At 44.7% G+C, this 17,377-nt stretch overlaps 1 protein-coding gene across 2 annotated transcripts; it reads left to right on the top strand.

The window, feature by feature from the left end:
• Window positions 1–6,457: 6,457 nt before the first annotated feature.
• On the top strand, window positions 6,458–16,811 carry COPS7A (COP9 signalosome subunit 7A). Of its 2 annotated transcripts, none has more exons than XM_035097344.2 (8): window positions 6,458–6,552; window positions 8,643–8,853; window positions 10,403–10,478; window positions 11,777–11,865; window positions 11,960–12,162; window positions 14,131–14,236; window positions 15,421–15,572; window positions 16,134–16,811. In XM_035097344.2, exons 2-8 carry the CDS (start codon window positions 8,692–8,694, stop codon window positions 16,171–16,173), a joined length of 828 nt encoding a protein of 275 aa, XP_034953235.1. In that variant the 5' UTR covers window positions 6,458–6,552; window positions 8,643–8,691; the 3' UTR covers window positions 16,174–16,811. The 2 variants fall into 2 exon arrangements, with proteins under 2 accessions (XP_034953235.1, XP_034953236.1); XM_035097345.2 differs by lacking the exon at window positions 6,458–6,552 and adding an exon at window positions 6,559–6,757.
• Window positions 16,812–17,377: the final 566 nt, after the last annotated feature.

A 17,377-nucleotide genomic window follows, 5' to 3' on the forward strand; every position in this document is an offset into this window, starting at 1 on the left:
TCCAACTTAGTGCCCCCCAAATGCTTTTGACTCCAACTCCCCTCGGCTGCAGCCCATCAAGGAGGGTGTTCCATATTTTATCCCCTATAATGTGAGTGGCCTTATAGTAGCTCCCTTCTGGACTGATAAAACATACTCACCTAGTTTTGGGAAATTCTTTGAAATTCATGTGTTCCTGGCTAACTTTTGGATTACATTTCTTTTCTGTGGGAACTGATAGATGGGCAGACAATGAAAATGGGTCATGAAGGCTCTCATTATTGCCAAAATGTTCTCGAACACTGGAAGAAGAAATCCTCTCCAACAATCACTGAAGAATAGAAGACTTCAATGCGCTTCCCATGTTTCAGTGTGCAGCTTATTATGGAGAACAGCTACCAAATACTTATTGGGAAATGTGGGTGGCATAAAATGATCCGGGGTCACAAGCATGGTGCTTGTAAGAGCCTGTGTGTTTGCCAGTACCTCCTGTGAAAGGTCTTGGTAAACCTCGCCATAAAAATCCACAGTGCATGAGGACCTGCCTGCTCTCCCTGCTTGATTCCTACGTCTCATCCTCTCCTACATTGAATATGTACCTCCCCTTTAAAATGTCCACATTTCTTTGGATGCTGCGGAGATGCTTGAATTACTAAGGAACTGTCTTGACAAAGATCTTGCGGAGGGAAAAGAATCACGCCTTCTCTTCCTGTGGCAACATCCTCTAACAATGTAATTCGGAAAGATGTTCATCAAAAGCTTTAAATCAGGCAAGTCCAAAGTCCGTTTGGGGGGTGCAATCCGGCCCGCTGGTTGGTTTAATCCGGCCCCTGTGGCAGTTTATTTCCTGGGGTAAAATCCTTAAAAAGCTCAACAACTTCAATCCTAAAAAAAATAAAAATCCCAACAACTACTTTTGGGTAAAATCATTTTTAAAAAGCCCAGCAACTTCAATCCTAAAAAAAGGTTAACCACTTTGGTCGGCACCTCACGGTCCTTCACTTCATCAAATCTGGCCCTCTTTGAAAAAAGTTTGGCCACCACTGCTTTAAATGCAAATCTTTTTGAAGCTTGAATTTCACAAGTATGGGCAAATGAACCATCTCACAAAAGGAACATCAATCTAGAAGCATAGCTGCCAAGTTATCCCTTTTTTTACGGGAAATTCCCTTATGCTGAATAGGCTTCCTCGCGAGAAAAGGGAAAACTTGGCAGCTATGTCTAGAAGAACAGCCCATCAGAACCCAGCCCTGCTTGGGTCTTCCCTCAGGCAGCTGCTCAGCGATTTTGAGTCCTGATATAGGAGCCAAGGAGTCTTTACCCCCTCAATAAAGTATTTGAAGGGGCCGAGCCCTGCAAAGTTGATGGGCATTGCCATTCAAATAATGTGTGTGCACCATGTCATGTGGGCAATTATGTGGGGTAGGGGTTAGCTGTCTCTCCCCCCGCCCCATATTTTATTCAAATTGGCACTCTGCTGGACCAGATGGTCTATTGTCCTGATCCAGCAGGCTTTTCTTATGTTTTTGACTCAGATTCCTAGAAATGTAAATGAAATAAGTCAAATAAATATCAGTGTATAGTCAACATTTATAAATGATCATCGTTTCTGGGAATCATAACATGGGGAAAAATTAGGAATACTTTTTTATTGTCAAATTGTATTATTAAAAACAGAGGTTCCTCATTGGCAAGGGAGGTTTATTTTTATACTCAATCAGTGTATAATTTTTATGAAATAATAAATAAATAAGGGAGGTGTACTCTGTACGCGTTTGTGCCCCTTGTTCCTGAGACTCACTGATACCTCATACAATTTTCCACCCCCTGAGCTCTTTTCATCCCTCATCAGGGGTGCCAGCTTGAATAAAATGTTGTGGGGGCCCAGGTAAGGAAGCCCTGCCCCGCATAATCGATCACATGACACGGTGCACACACACAATTTGAATGGAAATGCCCATCAACTTTTTGTTGCCCCATCAAATATTTTATTGGGGAACCTGAAGCCCCCACAGCTCCTGGGAGTTGGCTCCTATGTCCCTCATAGGGACTCCTGGAGATTTATTTACCCGCTGCACAGTCACATCAACCCCAGGAGGGGTCATTATCAACCATTCTGGGAAACCCTAGATGAGAGGAAAATCGAGGTCCCTTCCTGCTCTGTGATGCTACAAAATAATCTGTCCATTGACTTCCTTTTCCTCCTCCAAAACCAGCAGAGTTTAGTGGCATCTTAGAAACTAACAAAGACATTGTGGCAGGAACCACTTCATTGGTGAGGCCAGAACCACTTTTACTGAATTTAGACTATTTTGTTCTGGCTAAAACATCTTCCGTTGTTTTAGTTGTTTTCATAATTTAAATTGTTTTAGTTGTTTTGTAATTTAAACTGTTTTAGTTGTTTTTGTAATTTAAATTGTTTTATCTGTTTTCATAATGGTGTGTTATATTGTCATAAATTATCACCTGGCACCTTATGGCAAACGGTTGGCCAAAGATAAGTCACAAATAAATCGGAGGGACAATTACTTTCCTTAGTGAGGAAGCAACGTACCGTATACCCAATACATTGAGTTCAGAACTCAATGTCAAATTTGCTAACGAATCCCAACGTAGCAGCCTCACGCTAGAGGTTCCTTTGGAATTCTCGGCATGTATGTAAGGTTCTGCTACAGAATGTCCTAGGAAATTTCAGCATTCCCTCACTGCTTTCCAAGCGCTACCATTTTAATGTCTTCCTTGCTAATGCCCCATACTGCGCTAAAATGGAACATTTCTCTCATGCGCCTTACATAACTTGGTGACTCTTCCAGCGGATTCTCCATGAAACTAGTAATTTTGTAAAGAAAACTTGGGAAGGAAAGTCATGTTGCACAGCCACACATAAAACACCTTTATAATGCTGGACCTTTCCAAGAGGCTACACTTGGCTACTTTTTAATTAAATGCCTAGAGAAAGACTTCACACATGACTCGGCAAGGTGAATAGCTGTTTGATAATGGGCTTCAGCAATATGACTGGGCACCAAACTTTGGTGTCGCCATGTGTTTGAATTCCATCGTTCTTAAATAATTTTTAATGCTAGAGTATTCATAAACTAGGGGATTGCGAAATCAGGCTGGTGTGGTGAATAATGTGTTGGATTTTGTGTGATACTGCCATGTTTGCATGCCTGCCTAGCCATGAAATTCAACAGATGACCTTGTGGTGTGTGTGTGTGTTGCCCTAGAGCAGGCATCCCCAAACTGCAGCCCTCCAGATGTTTTGGCCTACAACTCCCATGATCCCTAGCTAACAGGACCAGTGGTCGGGGAAGATGGGAATTGTAGTCCAAAACATCTGGAGGTCCAAAGTTTGGGGATGCCTGCCCTAGAGAGTAGTGCAGTTATTTCTCCGCTTCCTATTCTGCCCCCCCCCCTCAGCAACTGTTCACATCAGCATGGCTTCATTACAGTAGTGTCAGATTCATTTCTGTTTGCGTTGACAGGGCAGGATATATTTACCCGATGCCAGGGGTGAGGAAACCTTTTATGGCCTAGTGAACCAAATTTGACAGGTGGGTGGTGTGCAATCCTAACCATGTCTGCATGTACACCATGCATTTAAAGCATTTACATCTCCCTACAAATCCTGGGAAGTGTAGTTTAAGGATGCTGGGAATTGTAGCTCTGCAAGGGGTAAGCCACAGTTCCATTTATTCTTTTTTTTGGGGGGGGGACACCTATTAAATACATGGTGTGACTACACACACCAGAAGTAAGCACTATTGAATCTAGTGGTGTTTACTCCCGGGTAATTAGAGTTTGGACTGCAGCCTTAGGCTGGGAGTGTTGATACGGTAATAGATCAATAGTTCAGTTTAGTTTATTACATTTTCATATTGCTACACACACCCAAAAGGAGTCCTGAAGCAATTTGCAGGACAATAAAATACAAAAATACAATACACAGTGGCAAGTTCATTAGCACAAAAAATATATGGAAATACTAAAAGTTTTCCTCAAAAAGAATTCCACTCCTAACTCCGGAATGAACACAAAAACAGCCACCCAAAGCCAAACTGTTAATGTTCTTCAATTGGCCAGGAGACTAAAAGTGTATGCATCCATTGCTGAAAATATGACAAAGTAGGGGTCAGGAAAATTTCTCTGGAAATAGCATTCTACAATTAGTGGGTCTGGTTGCTTGTTGCGATAGACTGACGGACAGACAGACAGACAGACAGATAGACAGACAGACAGACAGACAGACAATACGTATCAGATGGTGTCTTACTGTTCCTCATACTGGAAAGAGCCTCTTTCCAGCCAACAGCACTGAAAAATCAGAGCATCTCATGTGGTCTTTTGAAGGGTACCTCAGCTGAACACAGTGTTTGTGTGAAACTACCATACCCACTTTTCATTGCACAGTGGCCCATCTCCATATACAGAGGGAGGGGATAGTCTCTTTTTATTATAAAACACACGCCATACTTTTGTCGGATTTTGTCCAGTTTTAAACACAGACATACAGTTGAGTTGGCATCCATCTGTCTCGGAAGACAATGGAGGAGTGCGCCTTTGGGCCTGAGATCTAACTGTTGGATGGTTGCAGTGCCTTCTGTGGCTGTAGAGACCGATGTGGGAGAGACATGTTTTGTTGCAGCCTGGGCAGATGAAGGCGTCCGGTTCTGCTGCTGCAGGTGCACCATGGTGTTTCTTCTCTCCCAGTCGCCATTCCTCCTGTCGTCACTGCTATGGATGCACAGCCTGACTGCTTCTCTCCATACAAGCATTCAGAGAGAAAGGGGGAAGGTAAAAGGTGTGTGTGCGTGAGGTAAAGTAAATAAATGAATAAGGATCAAATAATAAAATGAATAAGGTACAAATAATAAAATTGTCGTTGTTGTTCTACACTTAAGCAGGAAGAACCAGCTGCACCAATATAAGGTGGGGGACACCTGGGTTGCCAGTAGTACAAGTGAAAAGGATCTAGGATCCATCAACAGAAGTAATAGCCTTGGTCTATTAAAATACTGTGTCCGGTTCTGGATGCCACCATTTATGAAGGATACAGTGGTGCCTCTAGTTTCGGACACGATCTGTTCTGGGGTGCTGTTTGCACCCCGAAAAGTCCACAACTAGAGTGGCACAATAGAGCGATTCTGAGCATGTGTGAAGTGCGCAGAACATTTCTGTGCATTCACACACGGTGGAACCCGGAAGTATACACTTTCGGGTTTGCAACTCGAAAATCCGCCACATGAAGCGAACACAACTAGAAGGATGATTGTATTGACAAACTGAAATGTGTGCAGAGGAAGGTGACCAAGAATATAATGAGGGACTGTTGGGGGATAATAGGAGACTGAGAGGAGATATATGATAGCAATATTCAAATGTATAAAGGACTGTCACATGGAAGATGGAGGAAGCTTGTTTTCTGACTGGACCCAATGGCTTCAAGTTATAAGAAGTTTTCTGACTAAATATTCAGGAAGAACTTTTTGACAGTATGAGCTGTTCGACAGTGAAACAGACTCCCACTGGTGGTGGACTCTCCTTGCTTGGAGGTTTTTAAGTAGAAGTGAGGTGGCAATCCATCATATATAATCTAGTTGAGATTCCTGCATTACAGGGGGTTGGGCTAGATGACCCTTGGTGTCCCTTTCAACTCTACAGTTCTATGAATCCTTAAGACAGACCCACAGCTCATGGAAACTGCCTTGTGGGGTGGGAAGAAAGTCTAGTTTTGGGTTGCTAAATGGCCAGAATTCACCGCCTTAGCTAATTTCCAGAATGTAGCAGGGTTTCCCAAACCTGGGTCGCCTGCTGTTTTTTGGGACTACAGTTCCCATCATCCCTGACTGCTGGTTTTTGCTAGCTAGGGATGATGGGAGTTGTAGTCCCAAAACAGCTGGAGACCCAAATAGAGAAAACCCTAATAGAGAAAACTCTATTTGGGAAACCCTAATAGAGTCAGGGGGAAAGAGATTAGGGTTTGTGAGGGGAACGGGGAGAACTTTGCACATGCTCAAAGGTACTCTGCCTCGTTTATTTATTTTTAATAAACATTTTCCTGTCGTTGAAAGGAAATACTCTTGATCAGGGCGAAGAAGCCGAGCTGCACAGAGCCAGCCTTAAAACTGCCAAAACGTGGAGCAACGTTTTAGCTTTTTGCGGACCGCTTTTGAGGTGTTTTTTGTGCGTGTTTGAACAACCAAGCGGTGTATTACATTTTATGAAGGAAATAGAGACTAATATCTTGGCTGGACAGGACTTTCCCCTCAGCAAACGGCCGTTACTCAAGCGTGAGGGGGAAAAATCAACGGGCGACTTCCCGCCCGCCCGAAAGCAAAACATAGAAGCACGGCCGAAACCCCTTATAAAGGCGACCTCGCTACACAGAAAGCGCCTCCGCCGTAGAGGGAAAAGAGGCGTCGCCAAGCGAAGAACTGGCCAATGAGGCGGCGGCGCGAGGAGGCGTGGCCTGGAGGGCAGCTGTGACGCCGCCAACCCGGAAGTGGTCTGTCTCTTGGCAGAGAGGGTCTCCCCAGCAGCGGGTCCCGGCGGGGAAGGGAAAGTCCTCAGGTAGGGAGCGGCCTGGCAAGCGGTTGTCTCCTCTGCCTGGGGTGGAGGAGGAGACTTGAGAGAGGGAGATGGGTTTGTGCCCCCCACTGCTAGGGCCGGCCCACCCATGAAGCAAGATGAGAGGATATCTGAGGCAGCAAGATGCACAGGGGCAGCAGATCCGGATGTTGACCTTTATTCAGGGCTGGCCCACACACGAGGCAAGGTGAGGCGAGCGCCTCAGGCAGCAGGATCCACAGGGGCAGCAGACCCCGATGTCATTCTTTTCCCCTCCCCACCCCCACCTTGTTCTTAATGTAGTCTTCCCTCACCCCTTTTTCCTTGGTGGGGAAGTGGAGCACCATTTTGGGGTCCACCCCAAGCACCAAAATGTATTGGACCGGCCCTGGCGCACTCACCTGAAAAGCAGGTGGTGGACCTCCCTTTCTGTTCCATCCCTCAGATTCTTTGTGCTGATCTTGCTGGTGCCCTCCTGCATCGCCCCCATTCCCCACTCTCTCCTCCCCCCATCACCACCTACCTTTCCTATCCCTGGACCAGCCCCTCCACACCCAAACGGATCTGCCCCGTGTGCTCTTTATTACCTTACGCACAGCCCTGAGTTGGCAGGGTGTAGCCACCTTTGTAAACTGCAGCATAGCCCTAACCATGTCTACGCAGAAGTAGGCCTGAGTGAATTCAGCGGTCCCTTGCTCCCAAGTATGTGGGACATAGGTGGGATCGGGTTAGGAATGCAACCTTCTTTGGCTACCTGGATTGTTAAGGAGATAACCAAAAATTATACCGTCCATTGGGTTAAATTGTTGGTCCCATAAAAACCTACTGCTGCTGTTTATATGAACAGATATGCTAGGCCTCAGCTAATCAGAAGTATATTCTGATGTTGTTTTACTCTTAGCTGTGTTTGTATTGTATTGTGAAATGTTAAAGTTATTTTTTTATGTTCTTTTCTGGGTTGCCCAGAAAATGCTTTCTTAAGAGGTGACCAATAACCAAATACTCAGCTGGTATAACCAGGGCTGCTGTTCAGTGTTAGAGCACATGCTCTGCGTGCTAAATATGCCAGTTCCAATCCTTGGCATCTCCAAAACAGTGCAAGGAGAGACTCCTGCCTCAAACCCTGGGGAGTTCAGGAGGCATTCCTGAGCTACATGGGATAATGGTCTGTCTTGGTTAGTGATGTTAAATTCTTGAGAATAATCTTTTGGAGAATATTCTTGAGAATATTCTCAATTAATGAGAATATTAGAGAATTTTCATTTAAAATAGGAGAATATTCATTTTAATGCATTGAAAATGATATAATTAGTTAATATACATGTTTATTCATGGGTAAACTTGTTCAGATGGCAACCAAAAACTGCACAGATACTTTTCAATCAGTGGGGGAATGCAGTGAATTCACATTCTTTGACTTTGTACCATTGAATGGCACTGCAAAAAACAGTTACTGGCACTAAACAAAAATATAGAAACGCCAACTGTTTAAATCAAGGCCACCTCACATGCTGTTACACATAATTGTATAGGCCTAGGTACTAAGTGTATAAAGCATTAAAGCTACTTTCTGTTAAAAAATAATAATCACATGGTATGGCCAAGGGTATAGAATTGCTAAGAATAAGGTCACTATAGAATTGCTAAGGAAAAAGGCTATTACATATTGTTGAAATACAAACAAATTCAAATGTGCATCAAATTAAATGGATTAATAGCATTTTTAAAACTAAAATAATAATAATGTTTTCTGTAGCTCACATTTCAGAACTGCCAATGGTGAATGACACAATGCCCAGTTATGTAACCGGAGCAAAAAAAACCCCAACATTATTCATTACTTACATTGACAATATCACAGCTTGACTTATTATTTACTAGATTTTTAAAATGTGGGTTGTAAAACTGGTTCTTATATTAGATTTTACAGTTTGCAGAGAATATTCTCCAGAGAAATTTCTAGCAGAGAATATTCTCACCTCACCTCACTAGTCTTGGTACAAGGCGTTTCTGTGTAAATGTACATGGATTTTTTGCTCTGGGGAAAGATTGGGAGGGAAAGCTTCAACTGTCAATCTTGCTCCTTTCTTTAGGTTGTGGGGGCTGCAGTCTGGCCCTGAAGCAGGCTGACTTGGTGACATCATGGCAGCTGAGGTGAAGGTGACTGGGCAGAACCAGGAGCAGTTCCTGCTGCTGGCGAAATCTGCCCGTGGAGCTGCCCTGGCCAGCCTCATTCATCAAGTGCTCGAAGCCCCTGGCATTTACGTCTTTGGGGAACTGCTGGACATGCCCAATGTTCGTGAGGTGAGCTCTGAGATGTGGGAGACGAAGGCCTAGGGAACCCTATAGTGCTCTAAGCAGGTAGATGAAGGAATTCACTCCCTTCCCCCCAAATTGGAGTAAACCCGCATACCTCTATTTAGGGTAAGCAAGGCAGCCTCTCTCAGCCCTGACATAGCACCATGACACACTCTCTCTCTCTCTCTCTCTACCTCGCACATTTCCCCTACAAAACAGGGCTTCAGTGTTTCACACCTCCTGACAACTTTATTTCTGCACTAGGTTTAAATGAGCAGCTTCAGCAGGTTTCTCGCTATCAGCTACAAACTGGTGCATGGTAATGAATGGGGATTAGGGGCATTGCCTCATAATAATTGAAGAAAACATGCTATGAGTAGGTGGTTTTCGTACGGTATTTGTGGAGCCCTGGGGTTCCTTAAAGCCATATGGGATTCTGGAATGAGGTCATCAATAATGGCACACAAGCTTCCCTGTAGGGCTGCTGATTTTCCCTCACAATGAGCAGCGTTAAGGGAGGGCTAGTGTGTCTTCCATGGCATGCTATTAGTTTGCAAGGATTATGGTGAGGACTAGCTAGTGCTCTACATGGTGCATCCTCTGCAGTGCTTAGAAGGTCCATAACTGATATTTAGGGGTCATTTGCCAGAGAAGTCAATATGGAAACCATTGCCAGTATACCATTTTCTTAAACTGTCATAGTGTGTTCTTTTAAATGCTTTTCAATGACAGCAGCACAGAATCCTAATACATAGTAAGAAAAGCTTGCTGTAGTGGCAGGGAGGAAAAATAGGTATTCTGCTCTTCACCCTCTCAGCCTTCTTGAAAATCTGGCTAGATTATAAATTTATCCCATCTTTCCTGTGTAGGAGGCTAGGCTGAGTGATGGTCATCCAGTAAGCTTTGTGGCTGAGCAGGGATTGCATTTTCTCAGCTATAAAAAGTTGCAATTTGAGCACCTGTAAGATGCAGCCAGCCAAGATGAGGAAAGTTGTGAGGAGTGTGTGTAACACATTCCTCACAATTGGTTCTCATTGAGGTGGTAGACCTTTGAATGGATTATTCTTGGCCGCAGTGGAGACATATGTCAGTAAATGATAGAAAAAAACTAGCATTTCTGAGAGGAGACCGTGCTAGAACTCTTCTGCCGAGCATCTAGTTCTCTGCATACAGGGACTGTAAAATTATTATATGGAGGGACACTACATCTTGTGAGCCCCCACCTTTGTCTAGCGCGGTATAGCCCATACAAAGGTTTACCATATTCCTGAGAACTTGGCCTAAGTTGCTCTACAGCTGGGGTGGACATTTGTGAGACAGGCCCACAATATTCACCGCAAGAATATTCACACAAGAATTCTTCTTGTGAGCAAGAATCCTGTGTAATAAAAGAGCAAGGGCAAAATTCAGTTTCGTTAGCAATTAAACTTGTGCTGTTCCTGCCTTTGAGACAGATTGGAAAGGATTTTGTAAGCAAATAGAATGTTTGTAATTTCTCATATGTTTCTTCTACTGGTGTTTCTCTCCCCACCCACCCCTTCCCACTTTCCTTCAGCTAGCTGACAGTGAGTTCTCCGCTGTATTCCGCCTGCTCACAGTCTTTGCGTATGGGACATACTCAGATTACTTAGGTATGTTTTCTCTTGTTCTTGGGAAACAGGAATAGTTAATTGTGAGGGAAGGTATAGAAAAGCAAGAGCAGGGCCAATGCAATTAAGGGATCTGGAGAAATAAAATAAAAACCTTTAGCCTAAATCAGGGTGTACCAGCTCAGGACCAATCCTGCCTAGGATCAAGAATTGGAGAAGTATGTGGGTGACATTTCTATAGATCAGAAAGGAGATGAGGATACAAAATGGGGCCATTAGATATTGAAGTATTGTGGAGGTTGTCCAATAGTTTGTGATCTTACTAATCTGCTCTGTCGTCTCTATTTTTGTATCCTCCACTTCTTTATTGCAACTCCTTTTTCTACTGCCTCTGGCCAAGTATGGTGGGCTTGTGCTGCATATAAGCAGAATGGCTCTCAGTTCTTGGACAGGCTCTGGAGTGGTAGTGATAACAGCAAATATTGTTTGAATGGGGTGGTTAGATGCAGGTGACACTGTGGTCTAAACACCTGAGCCTCTTGGGCTTGCCGATCAGAAGGTCAGCGGTTTGAATCCCCATGATGAAGTGAGCACCCGTTGCTCTGTCCCAGCTCCTGCCATCCTAGCAGTTTGAAAGCACGTCAGTGCAAGTAGATAAATAGGTACCGCTGTGGTGGAAAGGTAAACGGCGTTTCAGTGCGCTCTGGCTTCCGTCACGGTGTTCCATTGTGCCAGAAGTGGTTTAGTCATGCTGGCCATATGACCCGGAAAGCCGTGGATGAACACCAGCTCCCTCGGTCTGAAAGCGAGATGAGTGCTGCACCCCATAGTCCCATTTGACTGGACTTCACCGTCCAAGGGTCCTTTACCTTAACATTTACTGGTAGCGATAACATCAAACATTATTTGAATGGGGTGGGTTAGATGTTCTGAAACGCAGAAGCTGCATTTATTTAGACTTGCTGGCCTCCTCTGGATTTGTTACTTTCAGGGTCTATATCCCAAAAAGTGTGTGTGTGTGTGTGTGTGTGTGAGAGAGAGAGAGAGAGAGAGAGAGTAGGATTACTGGATGTTTGTGGGGGGGGGGGGAAGATCACTGTGTATGTATGTGTTCTGCTTATGTAAATGTTTGCCCATTGTTGAAGGGGAGAACCTACCTTAGCAGTTTGAGAGCAGGGCCTCTGAGACGGACCCAAAATAAAGTACTGGGCAATAGAATTTTGGAAAAAAAGATGGAGCATGGAAAGAGACAGTGGAACCTAATCCAAAGCTGGCAACGAAGATTTGAGGGAATTGAACCTGCTGTGATAATAGCTATTCTTTCTGTCTCCCGAGAGCAGCTGAAGCTGGGAATCTGCCTCCGTTAACAGAGGCTCAGAAGAACAAATTGCGCCATCTGTCTGTTGTCACATTGGCTTCCAAGCTGAAGGTAAAAAATGTGCCTCTTGTTATATTGCCTGTCCTCCTCATTATTTGGGGGGATTGCACCTCACGCCAGCTTGTATCCCCACCACCACCCACAGTGCATTCCGTACGCAGTGCTGCTGGAGCAGCTTCAGCTGAAGAATGTGCGTCAGCTAGAGGACTTGGTGATTGAGGCCGTGTACGCAGATGTACTGCGGGGGAGCCTGGACCAACGCAACCAGCGATTAGAGGTCGATTACAGCATTGGGAGGGACATCCGCAGGGAGGAACTCAGCGCCATCACTCGCACCCTTCAGGAATGGTAAGGAAGACTCTGTGAACTTACATGGGCCAAGCACAGACCAGTGGGGTATGCTGTAACCGAGATCTTCTGACAGAAGGAACTAGACGTAATCTTGATTGCAGGGCGGAATCTAACAATAGCAACTCTTTCTTCCTCCTCGGTGCCATACTGTTGGGTGCTCCACAGTGTCCACCCTGTGTTTCTTTTGCTAACCGTTTTGTGTTACAGTGGTGCCTCGCTTGACGAATTCAATTTGTTCCACGGGTCTTTTCTTATAACGAAAAATTCGTCTAGCGAATCCCATAGGAATGCATTGAAATTCTTTTGAATTTTTTTTTTGCCCATAGGAACGCATTAATTGAATTTCAATGCATTCCTATGGGAAACCGCGATTCACTAGACGAATTTTTCATAAAAACGAATTCATCTAGCGAGGCAACCTCCGCTCGAAAAATCCTTTCGTTAAGCGGAAATTTCGTTAAGCAGGGCATTCGTTAAGCAAGGCACCATTGTATAATGTGAGATTGGCTATGTAGCTTCATACACCAAACTTTGTCATTCCTGAACATCTCCCTTTGTTAGTTCCCCACAAAAAGCTACAACGCATTTAAAGCAGTATGTTCTCTTTACTCCAAGGATCAGGAACATGTATGAGCAACAAAACAAAACAACTGAAAGCTGGGACGATTCCCAGGTTGCAAAACAAAACAAAAGCTTGTTGGCACTGCTTGTTAGCAGGTGGAAGAAGGGCCAGCCCTCAGATATCAGGGACCCAGGCTTACCTTTTGCTGATGCTGTATTCCAGCAGCTTGGGTTGGGGCAGGGATGGGGCTCCCCTTAACTACAACCCATGTACTGTACTTAATGCCATGCTGAAGAATCAGATAAACACCCCAGATAGCCACTTATCAAAACTGTGTTATGATATGGGTCATCAGGTACCTTACACCCTACTTTGGCTCTGCAGATCCTCAGCTCCTCTACAAGCTGATATTCAAACTTTTGAGATTGGGCTTTAACCATAACACCTATTGATAATTATTTTAAAATCTCTCCTCCCCCCCCCCAAGCTGGTACCGAAAATATGAGTGTAACAGAACCTCTTACTTGGCTGTTGCTGTTTTCATCAGCCTCAGATGAGCTTTCATGGCATTTTGCTTTCCCTTCTGCACCATACAAGCTGCCACAATCAATGGTAGATAAAAACCACTGGGTCACATTTGCACCGTGAATTTGTATTTGTGGTGCTTCTGAGTTGGAAGGCCTTCCATTTTATATGCTATGCTGCTCTTTACTCGAGCCAGCTCTCCAAATTTCTTTGTGCTGTAGTAGCCCTCTTACAGTTCAATTTCATTTCAGGAAAGCCAAGTTTCAGGTGTTTATGTGACGCATAGGGTTCCTTCTGTACCTTGGCAGCCTCTAGAACCTGAGCAAAAACTATTTCAGACTTGGCCGTGAGCTGCTGCAGTGATGTTTCAATATCGGACAAGCCCATTGGCATATTTGAATTCTATGTTTATTGCTTAAGTTTCCGTTTTAATTGTGGGATTTGTATCTTGTTAACCTTTTGTTCTCTGGAAGGTTGCACAGTAAAAGCGTACACTATAGCAGTAAGAGCTGACAACTTTGTATGTGTGTTTGTGGTTTATTTTAAATTAAAAGCTGAGATGCTTCAGAAGCTGAATTTCGGTAATTGCACCCTGAGCTTTTTCAGTGGGATTGTGGCATAAACAACCCTGGCCCTGCCCATGGCAAAACTTAATGGTGGCATTTTTATGTATGTATTGCAGCCCTGTATGTTAAATCCCATGTTCTTCTGCCATCTTTCCCATTTCCTTGCTTCCTATAATTCTACAGAATTGTATTTTGATGCCTGTGTTCCTCCTCCTTCTCTAAGCCTTTGTGCTTCTCTTATCAGGTGTTCACCTGCTCGTTGCTTTGTAGGCCTCTGTCCTGCCTTGTTCACCTTTTGCCTGCCTCTTACAGGTGCCAGGGCTGTGAGGTCGTCCTTTCGAGCATCGAAGAACAAGTGAGCCGGGCTAATCAGCACAAAGAGCAGCAGTTGGGTCTCAAGCAGCAGATTGAGAGTGAGGTGAGCGAGCAGGGCTGAGGTAGAGCTTCTCCGTGGTATCTAACATGGTGGTGAAACATAGGTTATATTCTGCATTTATACTCCTGGAACACTGAGTGGCTAAGGTATACTCTCCCTCAGAGATGCAATTCTCTCTTCTTCTTCTTCTTCTTCTTCTTCTTCTTCTTCTTCTTCTTCTTCTTCTTCTTCTTCTTCTTCAGCAATCACTTGTAGCTGAGTAAGATTGTCTTCCATAAACACGGTTTCAAAAGTGAGTCCATAATGACACATCTTCCACAGTGGGGACATAGGTTTCCGGGCGGGAGTTGATCATGGTGAGGGTTTTGCCAAGTGTGCCTTCCTCTTAGCGTGTTTCTCCCTTTCATCCTGAGTTTGAGCATCTTCAAAACCCATGACACCTTTGGTAAAGGCTGTTCTCCAATTGGAGCGCTCACAGGCCAGTGTTTCCCAGTTGTCGGTGTTTACTACATTTTTTTTAGACTTGCCGTGAGGGAGTCTTTGAACCTCTTTTGTTGACCACCAGCATTACACTTTCCATTTTTAAGTTGGGAATAGAGTAGTTGCTTTGGAAGACGATAATCAGCCGTCTGCACAACATGACTAGTCCAACAAAGTGGATGTTGAAGAATCATCACTTCAATCCTGGTGATCTTTGCTTCTTCCAGTACACTGGAATTAGTTCTCCTGTCATAAACTGTATGTAGAGCAGGGATGGGGGACTTTCTTGGCTTGGCAGGCCATATCCTTATCACTCCCACTCCTGCGGGCCAACTTTGACAACCTAATCATCAGTATCTGACATCATTATGACATCAGATGACACACAAATATGCAGCCTCAGTTTAAATGGAAAGTCCCTGCAGCAAACTATGCAGGACCCCAGAGGACTCTGTAGAAACATTTGCAGAGACAGATCCCTCCTAAATCAGAAGCCGGACACCTTGGATGGGGTGTTGAGAGAAGATAACATCCTTCAGTTAAGTCTGGTGAGGCATAGCCTAGCCACCTTCTCCTTGAGCTGCCAGGAGAGAACTTTCCTGTATTCTTGGTGCATACATGGGATTTTTTTGCCTCCAGGGTAATGAACTATGCTGTTGTTTGTTTGCTTTAAATTGGGCACTTTAATTTTGTTCTCCTTGTTTCTCTCCCCCCCCCCCACTCCCCCTGCCCTCTTGCCCCAGCAGGTTGCAAATCTGAAGAAGACAATTAAAGTGACAACAGCAGCTGCCGCTGCAGCGACATCCCAGGATCCGGAGCAGCATCTCTCTGAACTCCGGGAGCCTGCTCCGGGTACCAACCAGCGCCAAGCCAGCAAAAAAGCTTCCAAAGGCAAAGGGTGAGGTGGAATTCTGTTCAAGGCTGGCCATCTTCTCTCTGCGCATTGGCTAGAAAAGCAGACACACACAGACCACTTGAGGTTCACCTGCAGTTCAGCTCCCTTACCTTGGGGCTCAGTGATTATTAACTATGTAAGGTAAAGGGACCCCTAACCATTAGGTCCAGTCGTGACCGACTCTGGAGTTGCGGCGCTCATCTCGTGTTATTGGCTGAGGGAGCCGGCGTACAGCTTCCGGGTCATGTGGCCAGCATGACTAAGCCACTTCTGGTGAAGCAGAGCAGCACACGGAAACTCCGTTTACCTTCCTGCTGTAGCTGTACCTATTTACAGTATCTACTTGCACTTTGACGTGCTTTCAAACTGCTAGGTTGGCAGGAGCTGGGATTGAGCAACGGGAGCTCGCCCCATCGCGGGGATTCAAACCGCCGACCTTCTGATCGGCAAGCCCTAGGGTTCATGGTTTAACCCACAGCGCCACCCGCGACCCATTACATTAACCATGTACTGTCTACGAAATTCCTGTCGGCGCTCATTCTAACACCTTTTCCTTCTCTGCAGGCTCCGAGGCAGTGCAAAGATCTGGTCCAAGTCGAACTAGCAGTACCTTTGGCTGGGGAGGACGGCAGGTGTCCCACGTGTGATGCTTTCTTCTCTAACCTGGATGTCTCTCTGTGCAACCCCTTCCCCCTTTCCCAGTCTCTCTTTCTCTCTCCCCCCTTGCATGTAGTTTGCTCTTTCCATTTTGCTCCTGCCCTGATACTTTCATCCATTCTCGCCTTCCACTGCTCTCTCATAATCCTTCCCACTTATTTTCCGCCTTCTTCTTCTTCTTCTTCTTCTTCTTCTTCTTCTTCTTCTTCTTCTTCTTCTTCTTCTTCTTCTTCTTCTTCTTTTTGCTTTCCCTCTTCTCTGTCTCTCCCTGTCCCCATCCTCGTGTGGGGTGCATTTTAAAGAGCCATAAAGTGACCTCTGTTTCAGTTATCTTTGCACCCAACAGAATATTGTGGAAGCTTGGGTGGAAATGAATCTGGCAGCTGATAGCCACTTTAGTTCTGCGAGCAGATCCTGGGACATTTGCTCTGGGACGCAGCTCGACATCTCGAATCATTTGCTTTCCTGGGATCAGGGGTGGGGAGGGGGCGTGTGAGAGTGTGTCGGATGGTTTGTTTTGGGGAAAAAATAGTATAAATATATAAAGTGATTTAAAGAAATAAATCTATGGACATATCTACAGGAGCTGTCTTCACTTTGGTTTTATTTCATTAGCACACTAGAGACCCTTCTCTTTTGGGGGAAACAGGATGGGAGGTGATGTGTGGAGCTCAGAATTCCCCTTGGCATGGAATAGAATTATTTCATGTCCCCCAAATGAAAGATTGGGGCCATAGGAGAGAGAGGCCTTGCCCCTTGCACTTTTATTACATTGGTGACCAACTAGTGGGATTGTTATTATTATTTATTGAATTAAATACCGTCGTATACCCAGGGGTCTCAGGGCAGTTAACAGAATAAAATCGAGATATAAAACCACAAAATACATAATCAAAATGAAAACAACTACCCAGTAGCCCCACTACCACCACCAAAAAACACATTTTAAAAGTGCACGGGATCTAAATCATATCAATCAAAGGCCTGGTTAAAAAGGAACGTTTTTGCTTGATTGTGTCAGAAAAATCTGCAGCACTCCTAGAGAGACCAAACTGTATATGCACCCTCTAATATACCGTGTTTCTCCGAAAATAAGACACCGTCTTATATTTATTTTTCCTCAAAAAAACCCCCCACTATGACTTATTTTC

This window comes from Zootoca vivipara, chromosome 16 (assembly GCF_963506605.1).
Source record: "Zootoca vivipara chromosome 16, rZooViv1.1, whole genome shotgun sequence".
NCBI lineage: Eukaryota > Metazoa > Chordata > Lepidosauria > Squamata > Lacertidae > Zootoca > Zootoca vivipara.

Coding starts and splice junctions, on each gene's coding strand:
- COPS7A (XM_035097344.2), top strand. CDS start 8,692: ATGGCAGCTGAGGTGAAGGTGACTGGGCAGAACCAGGAGCAGTTCCTG. Junction 10,479..11,776: donor GACATACTCAGATTACTTAG/GTATGTTTTCTC, acceptor TCCCGAGAGCAG/CTGAAGCTGGGAATCTGCCT. Junction 11,866..11,959: donor CATTGGCTTCCAAGCTGAAG/GTAAAAAATGTG, acceptor CACCACCCACAG/TGCATTCCGTACGCAGTGCT.